At 47.4% G+C, this 23,162-nt stretch overlaps 1 protein-coding gene across 1 annotated transcript in view; it reads left to right on the top strand.

Annotated features, from left to right (window-relative positions):
* PLXNC1 (plexin C1) overlaps window positions 1-23,162 on the top strand; it is a 387,127-nt gene that overhangs the window by 264,885 nt on the left and 99,080 nt on the right. The window contains exon 16 of the mRNA XM_073554254.1: window positions 21,952-22,053. Within this exon, the coding sequence (XP_073410355.1) occupies window positions 21,952-22,053 (102 nt within the window). The remainder of the gene's footprint in view (window positions 1-21,951; window positions 22,054-23,162) is intronic.

Here is a 23,162-nt window from a genome sequence, read left to right as displayed (position 1 = left end):
ACTGGTACCTGGCAGCTAGACGGGAGGTTTGTCAATCTTTTACCTTCCCAGCCCGTCTTTTGATTAGCCAGGTCCATTGCGACATAATCCCTTGTGACTCCCATCCCTTCCTGCATCTCCCCTGGCTCACTTTCCACATTTGATCCCATCACAGAAGAAGTCTCCAGACTCCTCTCTTCCTCTCGTCCGACCACATGCACTACCGACCGCATTCCCTCTCATCTCCTCCAGTCTCTCTCCAGTCGACACAACTCACCTAACTGCAATCTTTAATCTCTCCCTCTCCTCGGCCATTTTCCCATCCTCCTTCAAACGCGCCATTGTTACTCCATTACTAAAGAAACCCTCTCTCGACACATCCTACACAAACAACTACAGACCAGTCTCCAATCTCCCCTTCATCTCTAAATTTTTGGAGCGCCTAGTTTACTCCCGCCTTACCTATTACCTCTCCACTCACTCCCTCCTAGACCCTTCACAGTCCGGCTTCCGCCCCCTACATTCGACTGAAACTGCACTCATCAAAGTGACCAATGACCTTCTGACAGCAAAACGTAACGGTGACCACTCTCTGCTCATTCTTCTCAACCTATCTGAAGCTTTCGACACTGTTGACCACCATCTCCTACTCTCTAGGCTCCAGTCACTAGGCATTAAGGACACTGCTCTCTCCTGGTTCTCTTCCTATCTTTCTGACCGCTCCTTCAGTGTTTTGTTCTCTGGCTCCACTTCATCTCCTCTTCCTCTCGCTGTCAGGGTACCTCAGGGCTCAGTCCTTGGCCCCCTTCTCTTCCCTCTCTACACGACCCAAATTGGACAGACCATCAGCAGATTTGACTTTCAGTACCATCTTTATGCTGATGACACACAACTATAGTAACATAGTAACATAGTTTTGAAGGCTGATGGAAGACCTTATGTCCATCTAGTTCAGCCTATTTTTAGTGCAGCTGTTCTGCATTGTTGATACTGGGGAAGGCAAAAAACCCACAGAGTAGAAGCCAATTTTCTCCATAGGGAAAAAATTCCTTCCCCTAAGCTGGGTCAACCATCTACCTATAATATTCTGTTATTTGTAACCTTCTATACTGTTACTCACAAGAAAAGCATCCATTCCTTTCTTAAATTCATTCAGTGAGTTGGCCATCACCACTTCCTCAGGAAGAGAATTCCAGAGCCTCACTGCTCTTACCATGAAGAACCCTCTTCTATGCTGGTGCAGAAATTGTCTTTCCTCCATACGAAGAGAATGCCCCCTTGTTCTTGTCACAGTCCTTGGTACAAACAGTTCATTGGAGAGATCTCTGTATTGCCCTCTGATATACTTGTACATATATATTAAGTCTCCCCTAAGTCTTCTCTTTTCTAGAGTAAATAGACCTAATTTTGATAACCTTTCTGGGTATTGTAGTGAACCAACTCCATTTATCATTTTAGTTGCCCGCCCTTTAACCCTTTCAAGTTCAGTAATGTCTTTCTTGAGCACCGGCGTCCAAAATTGCACACAATACTCCAAGTGTGGTCTGACGAGTGATTTGTACAGAGGGAGAATTATGTTTTCATCTCGTGTCCCCACGAGATGTCATTTCCCAACCTTACCTCCGCTGTACTAAAGAACGCCAGTGACTCTTTGTCCGCAGTCTCCAACATCATACCCGCTCTCTATCTGAAACTCAACCTCTCCAAAACTGAACATCTTCTGCTCCTGCTGTCTACTAACCTCCCTAAATCTGACATTTCCCTCTCCATGGGTGGCACCACAATAACACCCCAGCAGCAGGCGCGCTGTCTGGGTGTTATGTTTGACACCAATCTCTCCTTCACATCCCATATACAATCTCTTGCCCGCTCTTGCCGCTTACACCTAAAGAACATCTCTAGAATCCGCCCGTTTCTCACTATGGAAACAACAAAATCCCTCACTGTAGCATTGATCCACTCCCGCCTGGATTACTGCAACGCTCTATTAATTGACCTCCCCGTTACTCGACTATCCCCTCTCCAGTCCATACTTAATGCAGCGGCCAGGATCATCTACCTGGCTAATCGGTACTTGGACACGTCCGCTCTTCGCCAGTCCTTACATTGGCTGCACATTCATTATAGGATCCAAGTCAAAGTACTTGTTCTCACCCACAAAGCTCTCCACAGTGCAGCACCCCCCTACATCTCCTCCCTCATTTCTGTCTATCGGCCTAACCAACCGCTGCGCTCTGCAAATGACTTTCGACTAACCTCTGCACTTATCCGTACCTCCCATTACTGACTCCAAGACTTCTCCTGTGCTGTGCCAATCCTCTGGAATGCTCTACCCCAAGAAATTAGGACTATCCACAATTTGCATAGTTTCATGTGCTCCCTCAAAACACATTTGTTCAGAGCGGCCTATCACGTTCACTAATCACAGTCATTCTATGTGTAAGTGTGCATGTGTAGCCCATTCACTATCTCCATCCATCCCTCACTCCCTCAAGATGACTGGACCATCATTGTAAATACATCATTGTAAATACACACCTGTACTTTGTATCCCCCCCCACCTCATTGTAGATTGTAAGCTCTCACGAGCAGGGTCGTCTTATTTTGCTTTAATTATTGTATTTTTAATGTTGTTATTTATGACTTATGTTTGGAACTGTTAAACTGTAAAGCACTGCGGAATATGTTGGCGCTATATAAAGATTATTATTATTATTATTATCTCTGCATCATCATGATGTGACACCAGCCCTGACAAATCAAATGCTGCTCTAGGGATGCCAGAAGGTAAGAAATTCGCAAGACTCCTGTCTAGCCACCATGTACCACTGACCTGGACCCTGAACCAGAGTCGTGCAAATTGATCAGCTCAATTCTAACTGTAACTTTCTGTTCCGGATCACTTATATTGACCATATATCTAGATATAAATATTAACTCTCTGTCCCACAGTATTTATTATTATTACTTATTGATATAGCACCATTGATTCCATGGTGCTATACATGAGAAGGGGTTACATAAAAATTACCGGTATCACTTACAGTAAACAAACTAACAATCACATACTAATACAGGGGGAGAGGACCCTGCCCTTGCGGGCTTACATTCTACAGGATGGTGGGGAAGGAGACAGTAGGTTGGGGGGTTGCAGCAGCTCCAGTGTTGGTTGAGGCGATATCTCCGGTAGTGTTGAGGAGGCAGCGGGGTCAATGCAGGCTGTAAGCTTTCCTGTAGAGTTGGGTTTTCAGGTTCCATCTGAAGGATCCGAATGTGGTTGATACTCAGACGTGTTTGGGCACAGAATTCAAAAGGATAGGGGATATTCGGGAGAAGTCTTGGAGGCAGTTGGGTGAGGAGCGAACAAGTGTGGAGGAGATAAGGAGGTTTTGGGATGACCGGAGATTACATGAGGGAAGGTATCGGGAGATTAGTTCAGAGACATATGTAGGAGACAGGTTATGGATGGCTTTGTAGGTCAGGATTAGTAATTTGAACTGGATACGCTGAGGGAATGGGATCCGGTGAATAGATTTGCAGAGGGGAGAAGCGAAGAAGTAGCGGGGAGAATCTATTTATGATTGTATACATATACAGTGGGGCAAAAAAGTATTTAGTCAGTCAGCAATAGTGCAAGTTCCACCACTTAAAAAGATGAGAGGCGTCTGTAATTTACATCATAGGTAGACCTCAACTATGGGAGACAAACTGAGAAAAAAAAATCCAGAAAATCACATTGTCTGTTTTTTTTTTCATTTTATTTGCATATTATGGTGGAAAATAAGTATTTGGTCAGAAACAAGCAATCAAGATTTCTGGCTCTCACAGACCTGTAACTTCTTCTTTAAGAGTCTCCTCTTTCCTCCACTCATTACCTGTAGTAATGGCACCTGTTTAAACTTGTTATCAGTATAAAAAGACACCTGTGCACACCCTCAAACAGTCTGACTCCAAACTCCACTATGGTGAAGACCAAAGAGCTGTCAAAGGACACCAGAAACAAAATTGTAGCCCTGCACCAGGCTGGGAAGACTGAATCTGCAATAGCCAACCAGCTTGGAGTGAAGAAATCAACTGTGGGAACAATAATTAGAAAATGGAAGACATACAAGACCACTGATAATCTCCCTCGATCTGGTGCTTCACGCAAAATCCCACCCCGTGGGGTCAGAATGATCACAAGAACGGTGAGCAAAAAACCCAGAACCACGCGGGGGGGACCTAGTGAATGAACTGCAGACAGCTGGGACCAATGTAACAAGGCCTACCATAAGTAACACACTACGCCACCATGGACTCAGATCCTGCAGTGCCAGACGTGTCCCACTGCTTAAGCCTGTACATGTCCGGGCCCGTCTGAAGTTTGCTAGAGAGCATTTGGATGATCCAGAGGAGTTTTGGGAGAATGTCCTATGGTCTGATGAAACCAAACTGGAACTGTTTGGTAGAAACACAACTTGTCGTGTTTGGAGGAAAAAGAATACTGAGTTGCATCCATCAAACACCATACCTACTGTAAAGCATGGTGGTGGAAACATCATGCTTTGGGGCTGTTTCTCTGCTAAGGGGCCAGGACGACTGATCCGGGTACATGAAAGAATGAATGGGGCCATGTATCGTGAGATTTTGAGTGCAAACCTCCTTCCATCAGCAAGGGCATTGATGATGAAACGTGGCTGGGTCTTTCAACATGACAATGATCCAAAGCACACCGCCAGGGCAACGAAGGAGTGGCTTCGTAAGAAGCATTTCAAGGTCCTGGAGTGGCCTAGCCAGTCTCCAGATCTCAACCCTATAGAAAACCTTTGGAGGGAGTTGAAAGTCCGTGTTGCCAAGCGAAAAGCCAAAAACATCACTGCTCTAGAGGAGATCTGCATGGAGGAATGGGCCAACATACCAACAACAGTGTGTGGCAACCTTGTGAAGACTTACAGAAAACGTTTGACCTCTGTCATTGCCAACAAAGGATATATCACAAAGTATTGAGATGAAATTTTGTTTCTGACCAAATACTTATTTTCCACCATAATATGCAAATAAAATGAAAAAAAAACAGACAATGTGATTTTCTGGATTTTTTTTTCTCAGTTTGTCTCCCATAGTTGAGGTCTACCTATGATGTAAATTACAGACGCCTCTCATCTTTTTAAGTGGTGGAACTTGCACTATTGCTGACTGACTAAATACTTTTTTGCCCCACTGTACATATATATATACAGTATATAGTGGTGCAGTAAAGGGTGTTTTACTGGATGGAAGATATGTTTCTCCTAGCAGATTAATGTTTGGCCGGGTTTTTCCTTAAAGACGGGACCTGCGATAATGTCAGGGTCACGTGATCAGCCCATGTGATGTCTACCTCACTGGTGGGAGGGGTTAGGCCCTATGTAATGGAGGTTAGTAAATGCCACAGGGTGAGTGTTTTTCTGGAAACTACAGGGACTTGTGTGGACTCAGCCTAAAACTTGTATATAGGATTCCCGTGCTGCAGGACTATCGCAGCAAGACTCGGAAGAACCCCGGGAATGGCACCTGGCGGACGCTGCAGGACCTGGCAGCCGCTTAGTTACGCCTGTCCCGTGCAAGGGGTGAGTCTGGGACCAGTGGTTCTCCAAGCTGGAGTATGTGTTTGATTTCCCTTACGTTTTGTTAAGCTGCTGGTTACTGAGTGACATTAAAACCACTGAAATTGGACTTTATGCCTGTGTGTTGCCTCGATACTGCCGCCCAGCTATTGCCTACCAGAGCGAATCCCTACAATTGGTGGACTGAATGCGGGCACAAGCAGTGAGGCCAGGCTGTTTTTATTTTTGATTTGCACCCCAGCCTATGTCCTGGGTGAAACGAGTGGCAGAGACCCAGGCGTGGAACTTTCCAGAAATGGAGGCCACGGTAAAAACGCTCATAGAGGCCATGACAGCAGCAGCAGGCTAAGCAGCAGCAGGCTACACAGCAACAGCAGGCTATGCAGCAGCAGCAGGCTATGCAGCAGCAGGCTACACAGCAGCAGCAGGCTATGCAGCAGCAACAGGAGGCCATGCGGCAGCAGCAACAGGAGGCCATGCGACAGCAGGCTATGCAGCAGCAGCAGGAAACCAATCAGCTGTTGATACAGCATATCACGGCAGCGCAGACAAAAGGAGCTGACCGGGGAATCCATGATGTCCGAAAAGCGGTTCGTATAGCGATTCCCAAGATGAAGAAATCGGACGATGTGGAGGCATACCTGGAGATGTTCTAAGGAGTTGCTGAGAGAGAGAAGCTACCCCGGGACCATTGGGCGGATGTCCTCGCTCTGTTTCTGACCCCAGGACCTTTGAAGGCGTATCAGGACCTACCCACCGAGCAAAGGGCGGACTACACGGTCGTCAAGGGTGAGATACTGGCTCGTCTTTGGGTAAATGTGTTAGTGCAGGCCCAGCGGGTACACCAGTGGGAGTTTACCCCCTCCAAGCCGGCCCGGTCCCAGTATTATGACCTGTTGCACCTGTTACAAAAGTGGTTGCAGCCTGAGGTGTTGTCCCCCACAGCCATGCTGGACCGCATAGTGACTGATAAATTTTGGAGGGCTTTGCCCCACTCCCTCCAGACATGGGTCGGTCAGGCATCCCCTACTAATGCCATGCAGATGAGAGACCTCATAGAAAGGTATGGGGCTACCAAAGAGTTACAGGGAGGGACCCCTCGAAAGGTAACCGGAAGGGTCCCTAAGTCCCCGCCCCTGGTTCGGCGAGCGGAACCCAGGAAGGCCGCTCAGGACTTATCTGGGGAAGTAAGGAGCCCAATAATCTGCTGGCGGTGCCAGGAACCAGGTTATATGAGAGCTGATTGCCCCCACATGACTGAGCCCATGGCCACCAATTTTGGGTAGCGCCAGTCCCATTATGCCGAACCAATGTGTGCAGTGGGCACCCCGAAAGGCCCCAATATGGAACATTTGTGTCAGGTGGAAGTGGAGGGCACACCGGCTGTGGCCCTATTCGACTCAGGGAGTCTTGTAACCCTGGTATGAGCCAGCTGGAGACACACCAGCGAGTATACGGGTCGGAAAATTGGGGTGTCGTGTACATGGAGACTTAAAAGACTATATCACCGCACTAGTGGTAATCAGCACGCCAGCAGGGAGGCGGTGCCACGAGGTGGGGGTGGTGACTAATTTACATTATGAAGTGATAATTGGAAGAGACTTTATGGTGTTTTCTGTGCTGTGGCCATCGGTTGTCCCGTCCACTGAGCAACTGCCGGCACCAGAGGCAACCAGGTTACATTCTCCAGAAGGGGGGCATGAGCCTGGTGGCCCGGAGGAAGAAGTGCTGGCAATAGGAATAACCTTCCCTTCGGTGGAGGAGGGGGAGAGTTCTCCCATAGAAGTATTGGCTGGAGAGGTGGAAGACTTGCCGCTGGGACCCGAGTTGTCAGACTTGAATGTATCAGGTGATAATTTTGGTACAGCGCAACTCCGAGACCTCACTTTAGCCAGGGCCAGAGAAAATGTACTGTTTGTCTATGGGGACCCAAACAACCTGGGGCAGATACGGTGTTTCCACGCTTTGAGTTGAATCAAGATTTGTTGTACCGAGCGGAGAAAATATGTGGGGAAATGGTAGAACAGTTACTGGTACCTCAGACATATCGAAGGCTGGTAATGGATTTAGCGCATGCGCATGTACTTGGGGGGCATTTGGGCCAAAAGAAGACCCTCGACCGAATTCTGCAGCGATTTTACTGGCCAGGGGTTCATGAAGAAGTTAAACGGTACTGTAGCTCCTGTCCAGTATGCCAGGTAACCAGTCCCCAGCCTCACTTTCGGAGCCCTTTGGTGCCTTTGCCAATTATAGAGGTACCCTTCGAGAGAGTGGCCATGGACCTGACGGGGCCTCTCAATAAGTCGGCAAGGGGACACCAACACATTCTTGTAGTTCTAGACTATGCTACCCCATATCCTGAGGCCGTTCCTCTGCGCCACACATCAGCTAAGCTTATAGCAAAGGAACTCATGGGTATGTTTTCACGGGTGGGAATTCCGCAAGAGATTTTAACAGGCCAGGGAACCCCCTTTATGTCAAAAATTATGAAGGAACTCTGCCAGTTGTTAAATGTTAAACAGTTGCTTACCTCGGTCTATCATCCCCAAACAGATGGTCTGGTAGAAAGATTCAATAAGACACTGAAGAGCATGTTAAAAAAGGCAGTTTCCAAAGATGGGAAGGACTGGCATCTGTTATTGCCATATTTGTTATTTGCAGTGCGGGAGGTACCTCTGGCATCTACGGGGTTCTCGCCCTTTGAACTATTGTACGGCAGACATCCACGGGGCTTACTAGATATAGCCAAAGAGGCCTGGGAGAACCAACCTACTCCCCACAAAAGTGTGATAGAACATGTTGCAAAAATGCAAGAGAGAATGGAGACAGTCCTACCTTTGGTCCGGGAACATATGGAGGCAGCACAACGGTCACAGAGTCGGGTCTATAACCGGGAGGCTCGGGTAAGAACCTTTAGCCCTGGGGATCGAGTTTTGGTGCTTGTGCCTACTGTAGATAGCAAATTTCTCGCAAGGTGGCAGAGACCCTACGAGATCATGGAGAAGGTGGGACCAGTAGACTACAAGGTACACCAACCAGGTCGGAGAAAGCCAGAACAGGTTTACCATATTAATTTGCTTAAACCCTGGAAAGATAGAGAGCACCTTGGTGGGGATAGTCCGCTGCCAGCGTTTCAGATGGAAAAGGCTCCGTTACCTCGGGGCGAGGCAGGAGAAGCCCAACCCACGGTCAAAATTGCAGATACTTTGTCTCCTAAACGGGTTCAGGAGGTCCGGGAGTTCATCAGCCGAAATACAGATGTTTTTTCGGAGCTCCCTGGACGCACCTCCCTAATCCAACATGACATTGTCACAGAGCCACAGGCCAAGGTCCGATTAAAGCCATATCGAGTGCCTGAGGCCCGGCGACAAGCCATCTCGGAAGAGGTAAAAATGATGCTACAGTTAGGGGACATAGAAGAGTCTCAGAGTGAGTGGGCCAGCCCAATAGTTCTAATACCCAAGCCTGATGGGTCTCTAAGATTCTGTAATGATTTTAGAAAACTCAATGACATTTCAAAGTTTGACGCCTACCCCATGCCCCGGGTTGACGAGTTGATAGAGCGCTTTGGGCAAGCATGGTATTTTACAACTCTGGACCTCACAAAAGGTTATTGGCAGGTGCCCCTAACAGAGGCGGCAAAGGGAAAGACGGAGTTTATAACACCTGAGGGGCTGTTCCAGTATAAGGTGTTACCCTTTGTGTTTCATGGCGCTCCAGCAATGTTCCAGCGGTTAATGGATATTGTTCTCCGTCCCCATCGCCGCTATGCCTCAGTGTTATGATTGAGTCACCGTAGGAGGCAAAAACAGAAATGCCAGCTAAGTCCTGAAAACCAGAGAAGTTGGCAACTATCAGATTGCAGACCCCTGAACCTATCAACACAACTAGCAGTAGCCGTGGGAGGTTCCTACGATGACCTAGACCCCTCGATCACAGCCGGAGAGATACATAGGCCTAAAGAAGGAAAGGGGAAATCTAACTGCCCCAGAGCAGACCCCAAAGCAATAGGCAGCCCCCCACATATAATGACGGTGAAGCAAGATGAAAACACTCACACAGACAGAAAGACAGGCTGAGCAAAGACGGGGCCCAAAAACTACCTAGACAGGAACGGATAGGAAGCCTGCTGTCTGCAATCTGCCAAAACCCTATAATAGCCAACAAGCTGATATAAAAATGGCCCTGAAGCAACTAAGCTTCAAAAACTAAATCAGCACTCAGGTACTTTCAGAAGACAGAGCTCACGGAACACTGCACACTCCAGCAGGGAGTGGCAGAATCCAAAAAGCAAGAAAAACAAAAACAAATCTTAGAAGCAAAAGGCAAAACAGCAAACTTAGCTTTAGGAGAGCAGGAATCAGACTGGTGTCCAAGAGTCCACAGAGAAATCACCCGCAGGGCAGAAAGGGCGTAGGCTGCCTTAAATCCAGTCAGTGACTCCACTCAGCCAATCGTCTTCATTAGTCCCAGGTGCCTGATAATCAGGCTCACTACCTTCCTTCACTAGAATAGGGAGTTCACTAGGCCTCAGTGACGGAGGGGAAAATGAACTCACAACAGTACCCCCCCTTGAGGAGGGGTCACCGAACCCTCAACAACGCTACCAGGGCGATCAGGGTGAGCCCGATGAAAGGCACGCACCAATCTTTTGGCATGAATGTCAGAGGCAGAGACCGAGAAATTATCCTCCTGACCATAACCCTTCCACTTAACCAAATACTGGAGTCTCCGTCTAGCCAGACGGGAATCCAGAATTTTCTGTACCTCATATTCCAAGTTACCTTCAACCAATACAGGGTCCGGAGGTGCCACCTCAGGCACAACTGGCTCAACAAACCTCTTCAACAAGGACTTATGGAACACATTATGGATCTTAAATGTGACAGGAAGAGTCAAACGAAAAGAGACCGGATTAATAATCTCCAAAATCTTGTAAGGTCCAATAAATCTAGGCTTAAACTTAGGAGAAGCCACCTTCATAGCAATATTTTTTGATGATAACCACACCATATCACCAATCTTAAACTGGGGACCAATGGTCCTATGTCGGTTGGAAAACCGCTGGGCCTTTTCCTGGGAGAGAGATAACTTATCCACCACTTGGTCCCAGATCTGGTGCATTCTCTCCACCACAGTGTCAACACCTGGGCAGGCAGAAGGCTCCACCTGCCCTGAAGAAAATCGAGGGTGAAAACCAAAGTTACAAAAAAAAGGTGACATCAAAGTGGCAGAACTAGCTCTATTATTCAAAGCAAATTCGGCCAAGGGCAAAAATGAAACCGAATCATCCTGATCAGCGAAATAAAACATCTCAAATACGACTCCAAGGTCTGGTTTGTTCTCTCTGTCTGCCCATTGGTCTGAGGGTGAAAAGCAGAGGAGAAGGACAACTGAATTCCCAACTTGGAACAGAACGTCCTCCAAAATTTAGACACAAATTGAACTCCTCTGTCAGATACAATGTTCTCAGGAATCCCGTGCAAGCGAACCACCTGTTGCAAAAACAGAGGCACCAACTCAGAGGAAGATGGCAACTTAGGGAGTGGTACAAGATGAACCATCTTAGAGAACCTATCACAAATCACCCAAATAACAGTCATTCTTTGAGAGACCGGCATATCAGAGATGAAATCCATTGAAATATGGGTCCATGGCCTCCTGGGGACCGGCAAAGGCATCAACAACCCACTAGAGCGAGAACAAGATTTAGACCGGGAGCAAGTCCCACAGGACTGCACAAAATTCCTGACATCATGAGACAAGGTGGGCCACCAAAAAGAGCGACTCACCAGATCTCTAGTACCAAAAATACCTGGATGACCAGCCAATGCAGAGCAATGAACTTCAGACATCACTCTCTTCTTCCACTGGTCAGGAACATACAACTTTCCACTGGGGCAACGCTCAGGTTTGTCCTCCTGGAACTCTTGCAGAGCAAGTCTCAAATCGGGCGAGATGGCAGAAAGAACTACCCCTTCACCTAAGATGGTGGCAGGCTTGGTCACCACAGGAGAATCAGCAAAGAAACTCCTAGAGAGGGCGTCTGCCTTGACATTCTTAGTTCCAGGAAGGAAAGAGACCACAAAATGAAAACGTGTAAAAAACAAGGCCCACCTAGCCTGTCTAGGGTTCAAGCGTTTAGCCGACTCTAGGTAAATCAAATTTTTGTGGTCAGTGAGGACCACAACTTGATGTTTGGCTCCCTCCAACCAATGTCTCCACTCCTCAAATGCCCATTTCATGGCCAACAGTTCCCGATTCCCCACATCATAGTTACGTTCAGATGAAGAGAACTTACGGGAAAAAAAAGCACAGGGATTCATTTTAGATGTTACCGGATCCTTTTGGGACAACACCGCTCCTGCACCAATCTCAGAAGCATCCACCTCTACCTGGAACGGGAGTGAGACATCAGGTTGCCGCAGAACCGGGGCGGAGGTAAAGCTACGCTTCAGCTCCTGAAAGGAAGCAACCGCCTCCGGAGACCAATTCAACACATCCGCACCCTTCCTGGTCAGGTCAGTCAATGGTTTGGCAATACTAGAAAATTTTGCTATAAATTTCCGATAAAAATTAGCAAAACCCAAAAACTTCTGGAGGGACTTCAAAGAAGTGGGCTGAACCCAATCATAAATGGCCTGTACCTTGGCCGGGTCCATTTCAATAGTTGACGGAGACAAAATAAATCCCAAAAAAGAAATTCTCTGTACTCCAAAAAGGCATTTTGATCCTTTGACATACAGAGAATTCTCTCTCAAGATCCGGAACACAGTCCGAATATGTTCCACATGAGAATCCCAATCCTTGGAGAAGATCAAAATATCATCCAGATAGATAATCAAAAATTTATCGACAAAGTCTCGGAAAATATCGTTCATGAAGCACTGGAAGACAGAAGGGGCATTAGTGAGCCCAAAAGGCATCACCAGGTACTCAAAATGTCCCTCCGGAGTATTAAACGCCGTCTTCCATTCATCTCCCTGCTTAATGCGGATAAGATTATACGCCCCCCTGAGGTCAAGCTTGGTAAACCAGCAAGCACCAGTAACGGATACTGATATTTAATAGTAATTTTATTGAGGGCACGATAATCAATACAAGGCCTTAAAGAACCATCCTTCTTGGCCACAAAAAAAAAACCGGCACCTAAGGGTGAAGAGGATGGTCTAATATGACCCTTCTCCAACGCCTCCTTAATATAGGACCGCATAGCCTCGTGCTCGGGTACAGATAAATTGAAGAGCCGACCCTTAGGAAATTTACACCCCGGGTTTAGTTCAATAGCACAGTCATAACTCCTATGAGGAGGCAAGGATGCAGACTCATTCTCGCTAAATACATCATAGTAGTCCGCCAAATAGTCAGGAACCTCATGCGACTGAGGAGAGGTGGAAAAAATCGGAGCCTCACTAAAGGTACACCGGCAACCCCAACTCACCACAGACACAGACTTCCAATCCAAAACTGGATTATGAATCTGCAACCAGGGAAACCCCAGAACAACAGCATCATGCAGACCATGCAACACCAAAAATCTGCAATTTTCTTGGTGGTCTGGGGCGACCCGCATGACCAACTGGGTCCAAAACTGAGGTTTATTTTTAGCCAGAGGGGTAGCATCAATCCCCCTCAAAGGGATAGGCGTCTGCAGAGGTGTCAACGGAAATCCACAACGTTTAGCAAAATCCAAGTCCATTAGGTTTAGCGCTGCTCCCGAATCCACAAAAGCCTTGACGGAAAATGTGGACAGGGAACAGATCAGAGTAATCGCCAAAAGAAACTTAGGCTGAACCCCACCAACAGAAAACGTGTGTGCAAAGCGTTTCTCACGTTTAGGACAAACAGAAATAACATGTGAGGCATCTCCACAGAAAAAACACAGCTTATTACGCCTTCTGAATTCCTGACGTTGCGCCTTAGACAAAACTCTATCACATTGCATAGGTTCAGACGTCTGTTCAACCGGCGGCAACACCTCTCGTGTAATCCTGCGTTCACGTAAACGCCGATCAACCTGAATGGCTAAAGACATAGAATCGTCCAGACCAGAGGAAACAGGAAATCCCACCATAGTATCTTTTACGGCTTCTGACAAACCCTTCCGAAAGAGAGCAGCCAAGGCACTATCATTCCAGGTAGTAAGGACCGCCCACTTTCGGAACTTTTGACAGTACAACTCTGCAGATTCTCGACCCTGGTTCAATTCTAACAGGGTCTTTTCAGCCTGATCAATAGCATTAGGTTCATCGTACAGCAACCCCAAGGCTTGAAAAAATGCGTTCACATTAGTCAGAATAGGGTCATCTGGTTTCAAAGAAAACGCCCAATCCTGGGGATCGCCGCGCAGCAAAGAGATGACAATTTTAACCTGCTGCGCGGGGCTCCCTGACGAGTTAGGCTTCAAAGCAAAAAATAATTTACAATTATTTTTGAAACTCAAAAATTTAGATCGATCCCCAAAAAATACATCAGGTGTGGGGATCTTTGGTTCAACAGCATGTGAACGAGCAAGATAGGCAGAAATTCCTCGCACTTCAGCAGCGAGCTGCTCCACACGATCAGACACTTGCTTTATCTCCATTGAGAGAAAAAAAAAAAAATTCCCCTACGGCCTCAGAGATATAGAGGAAAGAATATACAAACACCCTTTTTTTTTAAAACACAATTCTTTCCTGCTATTGAGTACCCCAGGATCTGCGGTTTGGCGGGTGATTCTGTTATGATTGAGTCACCGTAGGAGGCAAAAACAGAAATGCCAGCTAAGTCCTGAAAACCAGAGAAGTTGGCAACTATCAGATTGCAGACCCCTGAACCTATCAACACAACTAGCAGTAGCCGTGGGAGGTTCCTACGATGACCTAGACCCCTCGATCACAGCCGGAGAGATACATAGGCCTAAAGAAGGAAAGGGGAAATCTAACTGCCCCAGAGCAGACCCCAAAGCAATAGGCAGCCTCCCACATATAATGACGGTGAAGCAAGATGAAAACACTCACACAGACAGAAAGACAGGCTGAGCAAAGACGGGGCCCAAAAACTACCTAGACAGGAACGGATAGGAAGGCTGCTGTCTGCAATCTGCCAAAACCCTATAATAGCGAACAAGCTGATTATAAAAATGGCCCTGAAGCAACTAAGCTTCAAAAACTAAATCAGCACTCAGGTACTTTCAGAAGACAGAGCTCACGGAACACTGCAGACTCCAGCAGGGAGTGGCAGAATCCAAAAAGCAAGAAAAACAAAAACAAATCTTAGAAGCAAAAGGCAAAACAGCAAACTTAGCTTTAGGAGAGCAGGAATTAGACTGGTGTCCAAGAGTCCACAGAGAAATCACCCGCAGGGCAGAAAGGGCGTAGGCTGCCTTAAATCCAGTCAGTGACTCCACTCAGCCAATCGTCTTCATTAGTCCCAGGTGCCTGATAATCAGGCTCACTACCTTCCTTCACTAGAATAGGGAGTTCACTAGGCCTCAGTGACGGAGGGGAAAATGAACTCACAACACCTCAGCCTATCTAGATGATATTATTGTGTTAAGCACCAATTGGGAAAGCCACTTAGCAAAAGTACAGGCAGTGGTAGACTCCCTGCGACAAGCAGGGCTAACTGCCAACCCAAAGAAGTGTTTCATAGGGTTGGAGGAAGCCCGGTACTTGGGTTATGTCAATGGGAGGGGAGTTCTCAAGCCCCAAGTGAACAAGGTCAAGGCAATTCAGAACTGGCCCCGTCCCCTCACAACAAAGCAGGTAAAGGCCTTTTTGGGTTTGGTGGGATATTACAGGCGATTCATTCCCAACTTTGCAACCCTGTCCGCGCCTTTAACAGATTGTTTAAAAGGAAAAAAATCTGTGATGGTCCACTGGAATGATCAGTTAGAGGAGGCCTTTACAAAATTAAAAAGGGTACTGTGTGGTACACCAGTCCTGGTCACTCCAAATTTCAAAAAAGAGTTTGTGGTGCAGACTGATGCCTCTGAGATAGGCCTCGGTGCCGTGCTGTCTCAGGAAGTTAACGGGGAAGAGCATCCCGTTAGTTTCCTAAGCCGGAAGCTTACCCCAGCTGAAACCCGGTACAGTATTGTGGAGAGAGAGAGCCTGGCCATCAAGTGGGCACTGGAATCGTTGCGCTACTATTTGCTGGGGAGAACATTTCGGTTGGTCACAGATCATTCCCCTCTTACGTGGATGAGTCAAGCTAAGGAGAGGAATGCCCGAGTCACCAGGTGGTTACTGTCCCTGCAAAACTTTGTTTTCAGTAGAACATCGCGCAGGCAGACTACAGGGTAATGCAGATGCCCTGTCCAGAGTTCACTGTATGTCATGTGTCCACCCTTCTAGGGTTGAACATAGGGGGGAGTTATGTGGTACAGTAAAGGGTGTTTTACTGGATGGAAGATATGTTTCTCCTAGCAGATTAATGTTTGGCCGTGTTTTTCCTTAAAGACGGGACCTGCGATGATGTCAGGGTCACGTGATCAGCCCATGTGATGTCTACTTCACTGGTGGGAGGGGTTAGACCCTATGTAATGGAGGTTGGTAAATGCCACAGGGTGAGTGTGTCTCTGGAAACTACAGGGACTTGTGTGGACTCAGCCTGAAACTTGTATATAGGATTCCCATGCTGCAGGACTATCGCAGCAAGACTCAGAAGAACCCCGGGAATGGCACCTGGCGGACGCCACAGGACCTGGCAGCTGCTTAGTTACGCCTGTCCCGTGCAAGGGGTGAGTCTGGGACTAGTGGTTCTCCAAGCTGGAGTATGTGTTTCATTTCCCTCACGTTTTGTTAAGCTGCTGGTTACTGAGTGACATTAAAACCACTGAAATTGGACTTTATGCCTGTGTGTTGCCTCGTTACTGCCGCCCAGCTATTGCCTACCAGAGCGAATCCCTACAATATAAACACCGTACATAGATACCCTCCTCAACATTAAGTTTGCAACACCAACAAGGTGAACAGACAGAACTATGGAAATCACAGGATCAATAGTCATATTAAAGATATGCAAATTACAAAAAAAAAAAAAAAATTTTCAAAATATCTCAATTTATTTAATAACAGTATGAGCACCACATGCAGAAATATGTGCACTTAGATGCCTGGTTGCTTCCTTTGCAATTGATGACCAATTACATCCCAGATGTGCTGAAGTCCAGAGACTCTGCTGGCCATTGTAGCACTTTTAGGCCATGAAGCTTCCTCACGGTAGCACCAACCTGTCTTGTCATGCTGAAAATGTCTCATGGGTCAGTTTAGAGAGATGGTTAAACCACAGGTTCTTCTACCAAAGTAAAGTATCGCAGAGTTTTTAGTTTACTTGGGATGAAGAATAGAGAAGTCTTGCACCCAAGAAAAAAAGCATTCAGAAAACACAAAACGACAAAAAAAAGGCTCAAGCGCAATCATGGGTGCTGAGTGTATATAAGACTATTGTTTTTTATAGGGATTCTGACCAATACTAATTTTGGTATGGAATACTTCCCAAAGAAACATCATTTTTGGAATGTGTTTGCGTATGTGATACAGTTTGTAAAGGATTACATAAAACACTGTTAAGCAAGACAAACGTTGCAAATCAGAAGTTGCATTAGATGAACTAGTTGTACAGAATTATTCAAAAGAGAATGTTTGCGGGAAATGTTGTTTCCCAATCATGCAGGGTCTCACCACAGAGTCATGTTATTTCCTAATTCTTTGAACTGACAAATAAAAAAAATGTAAAATTAGCCATAAAAGTGAAGATGGGGTCTGGAACCGAGGTCAGTTCTGAAATTTTATTAAAAGTTTACTGGCAAGAAGCAACAAATGTAAAAATTTCTCCGGATATGATCCTTTGTATCAAACAATATTTTTTTTTGTCAAAAATATTAAGGTTCGCACCATTACTTACCAAGAATGATTACTCTAGAACATAGGAACTGCATTGCTGCCATAGAAAATGGAAGAAAAAATTGAAAATAGCGCAATATAGTGTATATATAAAATATGCATCTGCAAAAATTGTAAGGAAAAAAGGAAGGTTCTTAGCGCATAGATTGGTCAATATATTTGTGCCCAATAGCCATGTCAAGGTGTCCTTCGTAAATTGGTTCCCCATCCTGTAATGTCACCTCTCTTGGGCAAAAAGCCTACAATTTATGGGGCAGGAATGGACCAGCTAGTCTGCTTAAAATCACCTTTGAGTGGTAGTGAACATGTCCAAAAGGCTTTGATACAAATAGACAAAAAGAATTTAATATATTTTTTTTCATCCATTGCCCTTTTGAACTTTCTAGGGCGATAGTGAGCCAAAAAATATGACTAAAGTGTTTATCACTTCTGAATGAGAAATATTTAAAAACTAGCTGAAGAGCACGGCGCTGCCCGGGCATAGTACCTAACTGTGGGTCCCGCTCTCTTCTTTAACATCCCTGCTCTCCACCCGCCATCATGCTCTCTCCTTCCACAGCCCTGCTCTCCACCCGCTGTCCCGTTCTATCCCTCCGCAGCCCTCCACAGCCCTGCTCTCTTCCTTCACAGCCCCGCTCTCCTGCTGTCTCCCTCCACAGCCCCGCTCTCTTCCTCCACAGCCCTGCTCTCCCATTCTCTCCCTCCACAGCCACGCTCTCTTCCTCCACAGCCCTGCTCTTCCCCTCCACAGCCCCGCTCTCTTCCTTCACAGCCCTGCTCTCCCGCTCTCTCCCTCCACAGTCCTGCTCTCTTCCTTCACAACCCTGCTCTCCCGCTCTCTCCATCCACAGCCATGCTCTCCCTCTCTCTCCCTCCACAGCCCTGCTCTCCCGCTCTCTCCCTCCACAGCCCTGCTCTCTCCCTCCACAGCCCTGCTCTCCCGCTCTCTCCCTCCACAGCCCCGCTCTCTTCCTTCACAGCCCCGCTCTCTGCCTCCACAGCCCCGCTGTCTTCCTCCACAGTCCTGCTCTCCCCCTCCACAGTCCTGCTCTCTTCCTTCACAACCCCACTCTCCCGCTTTCTCCCTCCACAGCCCCGCTGTCTTCCTCCACAGCCCTGCTCTCCCACTCTCTCCCTCCACAGCCCTGCTCTCCCGCTCTCTTCCTCCACAGCCCTGCTGTCTTCCTCCACAGCCCTGCTCTCCCGCTCTCTCCCTCCACAGCCCCGCTCTCCCCCTCCGCAGCCCTGCTCTCCCACTCTCTCCCTCCACAGCCCCGCTGTCTTCCTTCACAGCCCCACTCTACCACTCTCTCCCTCCACAGCCCCGCTGTCTTCCTCCACAGCATCAGCCCTGCTCTCCATGCACCTGTGGCGCCCCCAGGGGTATGGTCACCACAGTGGCTTTGCCTTCCTCCAGGGGAGGGTAATGCCAGGCTTGGAAGCAGTGATGGGTCTCTCCAGCAGTTAACCTAATGCATGCAACACAATTCCACTCCAGGCCAGCAGGGGGAACTCTGAACCAGGATGTAGGGGAGGGGGTGCGCCCTGAGGGCCAAGAGGAAGGAGAGGTCAGATAGTCTGCGGAGGGTGAAGTGTGCAGACGTGTGGAAGAAGTTGGAGGTTGTTGAGCTAGGAAAGAGAGCTCCCTCAGCTTGAGAGCGCACAAACTGGAGCCTGGTCTCCACTGTGGTACGGATACTAACGGTCCTGCCACAGATAACAGAGGAGTAGGAGGCTGTAAATGCCCTGCTCCCATCAGAGACTTGGGACACAACAGCAATTGAATAGAGAGCCAGGACTCAGGAGAGGAGTCCCCGAGAGAGGCTACAGCTGTCTCTCATACAAGTGTAGTTCTAGGAACATCTGAAGAGAGGCATTCCAGAGTAACTAAGTACTGGGGAGCTTCACACCACAAGGCGCTAGGAAGAAGACTGCACAGCCCTTCTGCTGAGAGAGAATCCTGATCTGCTTCCAGGCTAACCTGCTCCAACACCATCTGTAATCAGGACCCTGGACTGCATATACTCAGTAAAGGTACAGAAACTGCAACTGCTGTGTCTTGTCTGTTCCCTACGCTTCCAGCACTGCTACATCCCCATGCTGGTTACATCCACACTGTCCTGGGACTACAGCTCCACCTGTGAGGAGCTTTTACATCTTTGCTGCACCCTACCATCAGTCCCAGCGGATCTGTATGCAGCGTTGGCCTAACACCATACTTGCCAAAGACCACGGGTGGCGTCACAAACTATTCTACCATTAACTACATCTCCCATTGCTTGGGCACCCAGGGCCACGGACCGGGTCACCGCTGCTGTGACACATCCCCCTGACACCGGCCCGGTACCGAGTACCCCACAGCCCTGGGAGGGTGACCCACACCACGTGCGGTAACGCCGGGACCAGGAGAGAGAGCTGCGCAGATTGTTTGGCCGGAGTGGGAGGAGCTAGAGCGGAGTTGCAGCGCGTGTGATTGGGCGACCTGCGGGGGGCGTGGCCTAGCGCTGTAGTAGGCCACAGTAGAAGCTGGGGACTAAATTTAGGCCGGGAAGCTGCAGGAGAGAGGGGGGATAGCGCTGTTGGTGAAGGGGAGCACCGACTGAGTAGGGACAGAGCTGGGAGGCCCCTGTCCTGAAAACTGTCTTCCTCCACAGCCCCGCTCTCCATGCACTGTCCTGCTGTAGCTGTATCCGTCCTCAGCCCCGCTCTCCATCCGCGTCCCACTCTGATGCTTTGTGATTGGTTGGTGTCCCACTCTGCTGCTTCGTGATTGGTTGGGGATACACACATACATGCACACATACATACATACATACATACATTTATATATATATATATGTGAGTGTTTAGTTGGGTCGGAATTGATCATTTGTGCTTTTATTGATGATTGTCATCAATGTTTCACAAATCCATTAGATTATTAAAGATTATTATTGTTGCCTAACATTTTAGGTGGAAAATTGTTTAGTTAGGTACTGACAACTTGGGCAGCATGATTCCTCAGTGATTAGCAATGTTGCTTTGCAGTTATGGGGTCCTGAGTTCAAATCCCACCAATGACAACATCTGCAAGGAGATTGTATGTTCCCCCCGTGTTTGCATTGGTCTCCTCTGGGTAGTCCAGTTTAATCCCACACTACAAAAACATACTGATAAGGAATCTAAATTGTGAGTTCCAATGGGGACAGTGCCGATAATGTCTGTAAAGTGCTGTGGCATGGCGCTATATAAGTGAGTAAAATATATAACAAAAGGAGCACAGTTCAGTGTTCATGGAAAACTACCGTATTTGTAAACCCCTTATAGCCACGCTAGTGATATGCCTAAACAGATATAACTAAGCATTGGTTGAACAGAATTTTAACATTAGTGGTTAAAGTACTTTTTTTATTTTTGTGGAAATATGCTTAGCCTTTTAAGATAAGCATTTACCATGAAGCGTCTGCTGCAAAATGACCAAGGCTATATACAACATGTTGTGGTGTAGTAACCACTGTGTCCACTAGGGGGCGCTGTGTGGATGTCCCAAGAGAAGGGATGAATGGCAGACTGTTGAGTGGTCGTTATGTATCTCAAAGTGGGTGGCTTTGAGATGGAGACTTAGTTTGCGTATTGATCAGCAATGATATTGCTGAGGTGTTATTTCAAGGTATAAGGGAGAAGTCTCCAGGTAACTCAAGAGTTGGGCGGGCCGGTTACCTACAAACCCACCTATGGGGTGTGTTTAAAGCACGGTTGTAAAGAGTGTGAAAATGCCTGAAGGACCTGTGATGAGGTCAGAGTCATGTGACCCGGTGGGCGTGGCTATGAACCATATAATGTGGCTGGGGTGAGTCACAAGGGGTGAATGCTGGGACCTGGTTGGTCCAGTGTGCAAGGCCCTGTCTGAGAGAGATGGGGGGCTACCTTCTGACAGCAGTGAACGCTGTGAGCAATGGCGATGTGCACCTGAGAGCTCCCTGGAGGGAATGAACATGTGCGGGATGCTGAAGCCGCATGAGGAGCCCTGACGTGGGTGAGATAATAGTGAGGCTAAGAGAGCCTGTATGCTGGACATTGCTAGCCAGAGTGAAGCACTATAATGGACGCTATGCTGATTATATGCTGTTAAGTGAACTTTCTGTTGCTGTGACGGTTTATGATGATAAATAAACCGAAGGGACTGTTATGAGTTTATGGAATACCTGTGCCGGATGTGCTTTTGTTCACTGCCTAGCGAGAATCCCCTACTTAAATGACAGCGCTACCTCACAATGTATTGAGACTATTTAGTAGCAAATCCATGTCTAAAAATGTGATCTCAGCTTTTTCGGTGTTATTTTTTTGTACATTTGTGATGTGGAGTAAACACTTTTTAAAAAATTTCTTCCATGGTCATGTAGTGTACGTACTGAAATTTCAGTGCTTTAAGAAATCCCATAAACAACCTACAAATGTGTAATTTTTGCATGCCCCAGCCTAGTAATTAATGCTTATTAAATATCTTCCACAATATATAGCTGCCTATTTAATCACAAGACACAAGTCAAAAGAACTGAGCAAGAAACTAAGCAACGATCTTGTAGAACTAGAGTGTGAAATAAGGAAAGAGATTCGTGAAGGTAAGTTTACTCAGCCTATTCCTCACCAGAAATGCCCTGTTATTATGGCTTATTTCTCCACTTTTCCATTGTATTAATTTGCAGTTTTACTACTGCATGTCATAAGTAGCTGTCTGGGTGATGAAAGAAAAAAAAGAGCACTAGTGTTAGGGTGCCGTCACACTAAACGATGCACCAGCGATCCCGACAATGATACGACCTGGTCAGGATCTTTGGTGCCTTGCTACATGATCGCTGGTGAGCTGTCAAACAGGCAGACTCATCAGCGATCAGGACCAGCGAGGACGCTGGTATCCCAGGTAAATATCAGGTAACTAAGCGCTCGCGTCACTTAGTTACCCGCTGTGTACCTTGGATACCAGCTCCCAGAGCAAGAACGCAGGTATCCAAGGTACACAGTGGGTAACTAAGCGACCCGCGCACTTAGTTACCCGATATCTACCTTGGATACCAGCTCCCAGCGCCTGCTTACAGCGCTGGGAGCTCGCTGATCGTTGGTCTCCTGCTGCCACACGCTACAATGCACGCTGGCCAGCGGGCGACCAACGATCAAAAAATGGCCCAGGACGTTCCTGCACGATCAGCGATACCCGGCGGGGGGGCCGGTCGCTGATGCATGTCACACACACAGCGATGTCGCTGGTGAGATCGCTGTTGCGTCACAAAATCAGCGATCTTGCTGTGTGTGACGGGGCCTTTACCCTCATTTCACTCTAGAGTAATCGCATTAAATCAAGCTGTAGAGAAAAAAAACTGATGTGATAGAGGAAAACGAACCATTGTTTTGAAATCAGCATGCCTATTTCAGTCTAAATCAGCAAAAAAATCAAACTCAACTTAAGTTATGCTCAAAATTGTTCCCCAGTGTATTGATTGCTGAGAATCTGACTGCTAAGACCCCCACCAATCCTGAGAACAGGTGCCCTATCTCAATGGGGTGGAAGTTGATCACATGCACCTTTGCTAAGTTCATTCTCTATGGGACTGCCAGATATAGCCAACCAAAGCTCTATGACAGAAATGGAAAAGTTGTCTCACAGTGATGTGCAATCAGGTAGCTGGCCATACTGCCTTCAACAGCTATACAAATAGAACTGCTGCCAGGAACC

This window comes from Dendrobates tinctorius, unplaced genomic scaffold, assembly GCF_039654945.1.
Source record: "Dendrobates tinctorius isolate UK_male_01 unplaced genomic scaffold, ASM3965494v1 ptg000209l, whole genome shotgun sequence".
NCBI classification, from domain to species: domain Eukaryota; kingdom Metazoa; phylum Chordata; class Amphibia; order Anura; family Dendrobatidae; genus Dendrobates; species Dendrobates tinctorius.
This window is presented reverse-complemented; position numbering and strand designations above follow the sequence as displayed.